The 9,100-nt window shown below is 39.6% G+C and overlaps 4 protein-coding genes across 4 annotated transcripts; 2 read left to right on the forward strand and 2 right to left on the reverse strand.

Moving 5' to 3' along the window:
- Positions 1–2,313: 2,313 nt before the first annotated feature.
- Positions 2,314–3,183, forward strand: LOC108602131 (probable prefoldin subunit 5). The gene is made up of 3 exons (XM_017990158.2): positions 2,314–2,482; positions 2,614–2,823; positions 2,888–3,183. The coding sequence occupies exons 1-3, from the start codon at positions 2,384–2,386 to the stop codon at positions 3,083–3,085; spliced, it is 507 nt and encodes a 168-aa protein (XP_017845647.1). The 5' UTR covers positions 2,314–2,383; the 3' UTR covers positions 3,086–3,183.
- On the reverse strand, positions 3,080–4,043 carry LOC108602130. Its single transcript, XM_017990157.2, has 3 exons — positions 3,784–4,043; positions 3,304–3,726; positions 3,080–3,244 (listed from the first exon to the last, which is right to left on the reverse strand). The coding sequence occupies exons 1-3, from the start codon at positions 3,985–3,987 to the stop codon at positions 3,176–3,178; spliced, it is 696 nt and encodes a 231-aa protein (XP_017845646.1). The 5' UTR covers positions 3,988–4,043; the 3' UTR covers positions 3,080–3,175.
- Positions 4,044–4,175: 132 nt separating this feature from the next.
- Positions 4,176–6,567, reverse strand: LOC108604227 (T-complex protein 1 subunit alpha). Its single transcript, XM_017993592.2, has 4 exons — positions 6,398–6,567; positions 5,961–6,114; positions 5,011–5,901; positions 4,176–4,955 (listed from the first exon to the last, which is right to left on the reverse strand). Exons 1-4 carry the CDS (start codon positions 6,468–6,470, stop codon positions 4,400–4,402), a joined length of 1,674 nt encoding a protein of 557 aa, XP_017849081.1. The 5' UTR covers positions 6,471–6,567; the 3' UTR covers positions 4,176–4,399.
- A 123-nt stretch (positions 6,568–6,690) lies between these two features.
- Positions 6,691–8,691, forward strand: LOC108604226 (origin recognition complex subunit 2). Its single transcript, XM_017993591.1, has 3 exons — positions 6,691–7,287; positions 7,347–8,195; positions 8,249–8,691. Exons 1-3 carry the CDS (start codon positions 6,747–6,749, stop codon positions 8,683–8,685), a joined length of 1,827 nt encoding a protein of 608 aa, XP_017849080.1. The 5' UTR covers positions 6,691–6,746; the 3' UTR covers positions 8,686–8,691.
- Positions 8,692–9,100: the final 409 nt, after the last annotated feature.

The following is a 9,100-nucleotide window of genomic DNA, read 5'->3' on the forward strand; positions in this document are numbered from 1 at the left end:
TGTTTTTAGGCTTAATTTACTCATGACGTTGTAAATAAATATATGCTGTTGAGTTTAATAACGAAAAAAATGTTTTGACAAAGTTATGCATAAAAAGCCTATGCTGGCCATTGATTTTTTTTTGTTTCAAAAAAAACTTTGCGAAGCTAAAATCAAGCTAAAAAAATCCGATCTAATTGTTCTATGCTTATGTTTGTGTGGAAAGCACAATTAAAATGAGCTTAAACAGGGTTTATATAAAAATTATTTGGCAAAGTTATGAACAAAATAGTCAAACAAGACAAATTTTTGTGAAATACCGCATTTTGATAAGCCGTAATTGTTCATAATTGCATCCGATTGCGGAGTTTCATGCATTGTTAGACACTCGTGAGATACATAAGAATAAAACTGCATTCAATACTTGGGAAGTCAACGATTTTCGATATTTTGGCAAAAATCGTGAATAACAGCCCTGTAAATTTTGCCAAAAAATGTATGCCGTCCTCATTTCTTATCACTTTCTAACTTTGGGAAGCTATATCTCAGCCAAAAAAATCGCACTGAAGAGTTCTTCGGCTTAATTTACTCATGACGTTGTAAATAAATATATGCTGTTGAGTTTAATAGCTAAAAAATTGTTTTTGACAAAGTTATGGCAATAAATTCAATGCAGAAGAGTTACTTTTTGTTTAATTTCAAACTTTGCGAAGCTATAAATCAGCTAAAAAAAATCCGATCTAATTGTTCTATACGTGCTTATGTTTGTGTGGAAAGCACAATTAAAATGAGCCTAAAAATGTGTGATACAAAAATTATTTGAATGTTTTATGTAAACAAACAAGACAATTTGCTGTGATATATGCAACTTTGATAAGCCCGTAATTCAGGAATTGATCCGATTTGCGGAGTTTCATACATTGTTAGACTCGTGAGATACATAAGAATAAAACTGCATCAAACTGGGAAGTCTAACAGAATTTTCGATATTTTGAAAAAATCGGTGAATGTAACCCCTGTAAATTTTTTGCAAAAATGATGCCGTCTCCATTTCTTATCACTTTCTAACTTTGAGAAGCTATATTTCAGCCAAAAAAAATCGCAGTGACGATTTCTATGGCTTAATTACTCATGACGTTGTAAAATAAATATATTGTGTTGAGTTTTAATAAAGCTAAAAAATGTTTTTGACAAAGTTATGCAATAAATTCGAAATGCAGAAGAGTTACTTTTGTTTAATTTCCAAACTTTGCAAGCTATTAAATCAGCTAAAAAAAAATCCGATCCAATTGTTCTATACGTGCTTATGTTTGGTGGAAAGCACAATTAAAATGATCCCTAACAGGTCATATAAAAATTATTGCGAAACGTTATGAACAAAAAAGTAAAAAACAAGACAAATTTTTTGAAATACACGCATTTTGATAACCGTAATCAGCGAAATTTGCATCCATTGGCGGAGTTTCAAGCATTGTTAACTCGTGAGATACATAAGATAAAACTGCATTCATAACTTGGGAAGTCTACGAATTTTCGAATATTTTGGCAAAAATCGTGATGTAACCCCTGTAAATTTGTGCCAAAAATGATGCCGTCCATTTCTTTATCACTTTCTTAACTTTGAGAAGCTATATCTCAGCCAAAAAAAATAGCACAGAAGTGTTTTTAGGCTTAATTTACTCATGACGTTGTAAATAAATATATGCTGTTGAGATTAATAGCTAAAAAATTGTTTTTGACAAAGTTATGGGAATAAATTCAATGCAGAAAGAGTTTACTTTTTGTTTATTTCAAAACTTTGCGAAAGCTATAAATCAGCTAAAGAAAAAATCTCGATCTAATTGTTTCTAGTACGTGCTTATTGTGTGGAAGCAACAATTAAAATGAGCCTTAAACAGGTCTGATATAAAATTATTTGGCGGAAGTTAGTGAACAAAAAAGTAAAACACAAGACAATTTTTGTGAAAATACCGCATTTGATAAGCCGTAATTCAGTGAAATGCATCCGATTGCGGAGTTTCAAGCCTTGTTAGACTCGTGAGATACATAAGGAATAAAACTGCATTCAAATTTGGAAAAGCGTCGTTTCGCTTCCTGTAAGGCAAATTAAAACATTTTTATTTTCAAATGCAATAAAAAAATAACCTAAACTTTTTAAACCGCTGAGCCGTTTTTTTTTTTTTTTGGTCGAAAGCTGTTTTTGAGGATGATACGTGCCAATTGCGTTGCTATATTTCTATCTTGCTCGCACCAATGGGTGTCATATTCAGACGCATTAATTGTGAATAGAAGCTGCTTTTTACGGAATACACTGTGTTGGGTTTTTAAAATACTAAGATTATCGATAGTAGCTCGTTGATTTTGCAGCTCAAGTATAAAATATAACTTAAATTAATCACAGAAAATGGCTGGAACCGCAAACTCTTCTGCAAAATCCGAGGTCATCGATCTCACAAAACTCAGTCCTGACCAACTGATGCAAATTAAACAAGAGTTTGATCAGGTGAGCTTATGTTTAATTCGTTTTCGTGGGTATTGCTCATCGTCGCGTGCGTTTAATTGTTGCAATCACGATGTGGAGAGGAGAGTATGGACACATGTTACTAATTTTTACAATTCCACCTGCTTCCTTAGGAAATGAGCAATATACAAGACTCGCTATCAACACTGCATGGTTGTAAAGCAAAGTACGCCGGATCTAAGGAAGCACTGGAAGCGTTTCAACCCGATTGGGAGAACCGTCAAATATTGGTGCCGCTGACGAGTAGTATGTACGTGCCGGGTCGTATTAAAGATCTTAACAACTTCGTTATTGATATTGGCACAGGCTATTATATCGAAAAGGTAATAACAATTACATAGGATCTTACGTTGTAACTTATAAAATTGTAATTTTATCATTAATCAGGACTTGGAAGGCTCCAAGGATTACTTCAAGCGTCGTGTCGAATATGTGCAGGAGCAGATTGAAAAAATTGAAAAGATTCATATGCAAAAGGCGCGTTTTCTAAACTCTGTGATGGGTGTGCTCGAAGTGAAACAAGCAGCTGCTGTAAAAATGATCCAACAACAGCAACAGCAGCAGCAGCCGAAGCAAACCGCCTAGACCTTATGATGTGTTAACTAAGGCGCAGAGCAAAGCTGATTAAATTATTTAACATGTAAACAATATTTGTGCATTTATTAAATTGTTCAACTATTTTTTGGCTGCCTCCAATGCAACGCTCAGCACCTTTAACTTTTGCTCATAAGCCGATTTCAGATCCTATAAACATGAAAAAATATTGTTTATGAATCGTAAATGTTAAATACTCCACTGCTCACCTTAAATATCTTGGACTGAGTGTCATATTCTGTGCGGAGCTTGTCATATACAGACTTAGATATGGCCAGTTTCTTCTCCGTCAGCCCACACTTGTCCTGTTCGGCTTTGATCCACAATTGACTCTTCTCCAATCTTGCTTGCGTATGTTCGCACTCTGTAGTTTTCAACTGCAGCATATCTTTAGTAACTTGCAGCACCTCCTTTACCGATTCCACTTGCTCCTTGAGCACACTTATCTGTTGTTCCTGCTGTTTGTTCACCTTGGTCTTTTCAAACAGCAGAGTTTTGGCCTTGAGCAACAGCTCATCCTGCTCCTGGCGAGATTTCGGCGCATCTGTGCCGCCCAGCATCACAGACTGCTTAAGTGATTGCTCCAAATTGGACACACGCTTTTTTAGCTGCTCATTCTCAGATCGCGCATTCTAAAAAAGTTTTCATAAATATTAAGCTATGACACCGAGTATCTACTCATATTTAACCTCAAAATCTTTGCGCAGTGCTCCTATTCGTTTGCGAGACTCCTCCAAGAGCGCCTGTTTTTCACTCTCCAACGTAAAGACCATATCAAGAAGCTCGTTGTGCGGCTGTCCATGTTGCTCAGGTACTCCATTGGACTCCACTTGCACTTCGTCCGTCTCTGTGCCGCCAACAGCGCCTTGCTCCTCCAGTATATTGCTTGACATTTTCTTATTTTCAATCTGTTAAAAATTTAACACACGCGACTGCTTTGGTATTTGATTTTCTTTTAGCGCATATAGTGGAAGCAGACGCATTCGCTATTTATAGCCCCAACGCTAGACTCTCTCCGCCGCTCTTTTTACACTCACTACCACTATCATCTGATCAAATTGTTTAGAAAAATAAATATATATATAGTACACTCTGTTGTTTTGTTTCGTTTATTATGCATGGAGATAGATGCGTGTGAATGAGAGCAAGGCTTGTTAGGGGGTGCGGTTGTTAATACAAATCCTGGTTAGCAAAACAATTAAATTGTTACTAGTTGTTACAAAAATGAGCCAAAAGATTGTGATGGGTGTGATACATAAGATTAAATGCCTAAACAAGTAGAGGAAATGCTGTATACTGTAAGGCTTAACCATCTAACTCTCCAGCAGCACAGGCATCTCCATAGCTCTTGCCACCCTTCTCCTCAGGATTTAGTTTGATCATGTCATCAATGCGCAAAATTGTAATGGCCGCCTCTGTGGCGAATTTAAGCGACTTGATCTTCGACATGGCGGGCTCCAAAACACCAGATTTCTTATTGTCACGCACCACGCCTTCGATGAGATCCAGGCCGGTCCATTTTAGTTCGGCATTCTGGGGATTTGTCTGGCTGGAGTTGTGATAAGAACGCAGCTTAGCCACCAGATCGGTAGCATCCTTGGCCGCATTCACAGACAGTGTTTTAGGAATGACCAGCATTGACTTGGCGAACTCGGCTATGGCCAGCTGCTCACGGGATGCCAGCGATGTGGCAAAGTTTTCCAGATAAATAGACAGTGCTGCCTCCACGCAGCCGCCGCCAGCAACGACCTTCTTGCTTTCCAGCACACGCTTCACCACGCAGAGAGCATCATGCACGGAACGTTCCATCTCATCACAGTAGAAATCGTTTGGACCACGCAATATTATCGAGGCAGCAGCACTAGATTATAAGTTGATTAGTTTCAAAGTGGGATTTACTATAGCAGTATATTTACCGTGCTTTTGTTCCCTTGATGAGTATAAGCTCATCGTCGCAGATGCGCTCTTGTGCCACCTCAGCTGCCTCTCCCACCATGGAGGCATCAAAGCTCTCTTCGCCATCCATGTTGGTAAGCGATGTAAGGAAAGCAGCGCCAGTTGCCTTAGCAATAATCTTCAAATCGCTCTTCTTGACGCGGCGCACAGCCATAGCTCCAGCCTCCACAAAGTATTTCATGCACAGATCATCAACGCCACCGCTGACCAACACCACATTGACGCCGGTGCCCAGAATCATGTTGATGCGCTCCTTTGTAATGTCAAGTTCGCGAGCACGTATGGCCTCAAGCTTGTCGGGATCGTTGATAAGCACCTGGACGCCCATCTTCATTTTGGTCTTTTGCAATGAAAAGTCCAAGCAGGCAATCTTTGCATTCACAATTTTCTTGGGCATTTGCTGGGAGGCAATGGTGCAGTTCAGAGCATAGCCAGGAATCAGTACCGATTCGCGAGCAGACTTGCCGTGCGCCTTCAGCACATTGATGGCTTTGATGGAGTATGCTGTCTGTCCCTTGGGGTCGGTGATTTTAACAGCCTGTGCAGCATCCACAACCATTGTGGAAAAGAAATCAGCATCAGCGCCAATAATCTTAGAACTCATTGATGTCTTGGCAATGTTTATTAGTGAGTCACGGCTAAGCTCGTCCACGGGCGCAGTCAGATGCTCAGAGATATACTTGCATGCTTCCTTGCAGGCAATACGATAGCCAGAAATTATGGAAGTAGGATGTATCTTCTGCTTCACCAGCTCATCGGCGTTCTTCAGCAGCTCGGCAGCCAAGATTACTACAGATGTGGTACCATCGCCAACCTCCTCATCCTGCAATTGAGCCAGTTCCACTAGCACTCTAAAGCACAAAATTAAATTAATTATATGCTCCTAATATAACATGCAACTAAAGCTCACTTGGCAGCTGGATGTTCAACTTCAAGTAGACGCAGAATGGTAGCGCCGTCATTGGTAACTGTGACATCACCAATATCATCCACCAACATTTTATCCAACCCAACAGGACCCAGCGAGCTTTTCACAATATTTGATATGGAAAGCGCGGCCATCACTGCAAGAAAAAGGAAATAGGGCTTGCTATGAGATTTGTTGTTGCTTCGGTAGCTTGTTGGACACTGCACATCATAACCTCACTTTGAGTGATCGTTAGTGTTTTATATTAAAATCACGTTGTTTATTGCATTTAATATGCACAAGACGAAAAATTAAAGTCATTTCAAATTTCTATTGCATTTTCTGGAACATTCTTAGTCACAGAATTGGTATCTGATTGGCAACGTGCTTTAATCCGGCGAATGTAAATGCAGCTGTTTTGAAAAACATCAATTTCTTACCGTTCTGTGAGCGCACTGATGCGCCAGACTGACGTGTGCCAGCAATGGATAAAGGAGTCGACAATGTGGACATTTTTCGCTTTTATTGTGCGAGTTTTAGTACAAAATTAAACAAATTAAACGATGTCCAAAAAATGTTGCCGCACGCTAAAAACCGCCTGACTCACAATAGAGATGGGCAAAGTCTTACAAGTGGGAGTCGATTTACGATATGTATTACGCCAGCTGTCATCCAAACTGTGCTTGAAATCGAAAAACCGCGGCAAACTTGCAATCAGAAATTGTTTATTTTTGCATTTATTCCTGTTTTAAATTATTTAATATTGAAAGTGAATACAATTAAAATAACATGAGCAACACAACTTATAACGTAGAGCATAAAACACCAAGTAAACAAAAAGCCAGGCAATCTCGGGGTGCAAAATTGGAAAATCTGAAGTCAATTGAAAATCTCACAAACTCGGATGAGTCTAGCGTTGCTGAGATGGATGTGCAGCCATCTACACGTCGTTCAGCACGCCGACCGAGTCCAACTAAAAAATATGAAGCATTTAAAGCAAACACAACAAAATCACATATTGTTGTCAACTATGTGGAATGCACGGATGATGATGAAAATACTGAGACGGATGAGGATTTGGGTGCGGCAAAGCCCACTACGCAGGATCTACAGCTAATACAAGCTGACTATAATGTGGCCGGCACGAGCATGTTTGGCTTTAATACGCCGAAGAAGCGTGATGCCATGTCATTAGCTGCATTGAGTGCTACTCCACGCACTCCCAAGACACCAAAAACTCCAAGATTAGGTGTTAAAACACCGGATACGAAGCACAAAAGAGCCGATCAGCCGAAGACACCTTCACATGTACGCACACGCGTTAAACAACGTAAGAAATGCTTGGTCAAAACATAAATAAATAAAAATTATTTAAATTTCTTTATACAGAGATTGCCCGAATTGTGGCCGACTCGGAGGATGATTTTAGCGGTGATGAGAGCGAGTATGAGCCCAACAATGCTTGCTCATCGAGTAGCAGCAGCAGCAGCAGTAGTAATGAAGCCAGCTCAGACAATGATGCGGCCGATGATGAGCCTAAGATGCCCTCCAAAACGCGTCGTGCCATTGTGGTGCCTGTGCTACCCAAGACGCCGTCTGCAGCGCGTCAACGCCAATCTGCGCGAGCCAAGAAATCCAACGAATATGTGCCAGAGTGCGAAGGATACTTTCATTCGCATGCTAGCAGCAAGATACTCACCTCAGATCATACACTGGATCGCTTAAAAAATCCACGCTTAGCCGCTGATCGTTTGTTCAGTCTGCTGGCGGAAATGAAAGCCTCAGCGGAACATGAAACAGCCATAAATGCTATAATGGAGGAATATACTTCATATTTTGGCAAATGGATGTGCATATTAAACGAAGGCTTCAATCTACTGCTCTATGGCCTCGGCTCTAAGCGTCAACTGCTGCAATCGTTTCAAAGAACTGTACTAACAGACCAAACTGTGCTGGTGGTCAATGGCTTCTTTCCCAGTCTAACGCTGAAGGATGTGTTGGACAGCATTACCAGCCAGATATTAGATGCAGGACCAAGCCCAGCCAATGCTCATGAGGCTGTCGATATGATTGAAGAGGAATTTGCTTTAATACCCGAAACACATTTATATTTAATAGTTCATAATATAGACGGCGTTATGCTGCGCAACGTCAAGGCGCAGGACATACTCGCGCGATTGGCACGCGTGTCTAATATACATCTGCTCGCTTCTATCGATCACATCAACACACCCTTACGTAAGTTAAGCCAGTGATTCATTAAGCCTTAATAATTGTATGTTCCTTTTTAGTATGGGATCAAAATAAGCTAAGTAACTACAATTTCTCTTGGTGGGATTGTACGACTATGCTGCCTTACACGGATGAAACTGCATTTGAAAACTCGCTACTGGTGCAAAACTCTGGCGAATTGGCGCTCTCATCTATGCGCAGCGTCTTCTCCTCACTCACAACGAACTCTCGTGGCATTTATATGATTATTGTCAAATATCAGCTAAAGCATAAAGGCGCTGCCAATTATCAGGGCATGCCTTTTAAGGATCTATACTCTACCTGTCGCGAAGCTTTCTTAGTGAGCTCTGATTTGGCTTTGCGTGCACAGTTAACAGAGTTTCTTGACCATAAGCTGGTCAAGTCTAAACGCAGCGTTGATGGCTCCGAGCAGCTAACCATACCCATCGAGGCTGGTTTGTTGCAACAATTTCTGGATGAGTACGAAAAGAAATGAGTGTATATTTAGAACATATTAATTTATTATCTAATTTGTTAAATACAATTAAACTTTTTGCATTTTTTAAAAAGGTTGCTCGTGTACGCTTTCTTTCCCAGTTTATAAAGTTATGTTAAATTTATATTTAGTTGCTGCTTTGTCTGCACATTTTGTTTATTGTTTTCTACACATTTAGATTGGCATGCATAAAAATGTCTTAATAGTGTTTGATATTCGTCAACTATAATTAAGCATTTTCTCTCTATATCTGGACATAACAGCACAGCACTCTTTTGAATTGATTGCTTGCTTTTTGGTCAATTGAAACGAAACGCATTTGCTTTGAATTGTATTTGTTCTTTTTGTTTTTGTTTTTTTTTTTTTTTTGTAGATTAAGCATACTAATAATGGCTGACTAATAGCACTTCACGTT

Source organism: Drosophila busckii, chromosome 3R (assembly GCF_011750605.1).
Source record: "Drosophila busckii strain San Diego stock center, stock number 13000-0081.31 chromosome 3R, ASM1175060v1, whole genome shotgun sequence".
NCBI lineage: Eukaryota > Metazoa > Arthropoda > Insecta > Diptera > Drosophilidae > Drosophila > Drosophila busckii.

Coding starts and splice junctions, on each gene's coding strand:
- LOC108602131 (XM_017990158.2), top strand. CDS start 2,384: ATGGCTGGAACCGCAAACTCTTCTGCAAAATCCGAGGTCATCGATCTC. Junction 2,483..2,613: donor TTAAACAAGAGTTTGATCAG/GTGAGCTTATGT, acceptor CTGCTTCCTTAG/GAAATGAGCAATATACAAGA. Junction 2,824..2,887: donor CAGGCTATTATATCGAAAAG/GTAATAACAATT, acceptor ATCATTAATCAG/GACTTGGAAGGCTCCAAGGA.
- LOC108602130 (XM_017990157.2), bottom strand. CDS start 3,987: ATGTCAAGCAATATACTGGAGGAGCAAGGCGCTGTTGGCGGCACAGAG. Junction 3,727..3,783: donor CACTGCGCAAAGATTTTGAG/GTTAAATATGAG, acceptor AAACTTTTTTAG/AATGCGCGATCTGAGAATGA. Junction 3,245..3,303: donor CTCAGTCCAAGATATTTAAG/GTGAGCAGTGGA, acceptor TCATGTTTATAG/GATCTGAAATCGGCTTATGA.
- LOC108604226 (XM_017993591.1), top strand. CDS start 6,747: ATGAGCAACACAACTTATAACGTAGAGCATAAAACACCAAGTAAACAA. Junction 7,288..7,346: donor ACGCACACGCGTTAAACAAC/GTAAGAAATGCT, acceptor TTCTTTATACAG/AGATTGCCCGAATTGTGGCC. Junction 8,196..8,248: donor TCACATCAACACACCCTTAC/GTAAGTTAAGCC, acceptor GTTCCTTTTTAG/TATGGGATCAAAATAAGCTA.
- LOC108604227 (XM_017993592.2), bottom strand. CDS start 6,470: ATGTCCACATTGTCGACTCCTTTATCCATTGCTGGCACACGTCAGTCT. Junction 6,115..6,397: donor ATCAGTGCGCTCACAGAACG/GTAAGAAATTGA, acceptor TTTTTCTTGCAG/TGATGGCCGCGCTTTCCATA. Junction 4,956..5,010: donor ATCAAGGGAACAAAAGCACG/GTAAATATACTG, acceptor CTTATAATCTAG/TGCTGCTGCCTCGATAATAT.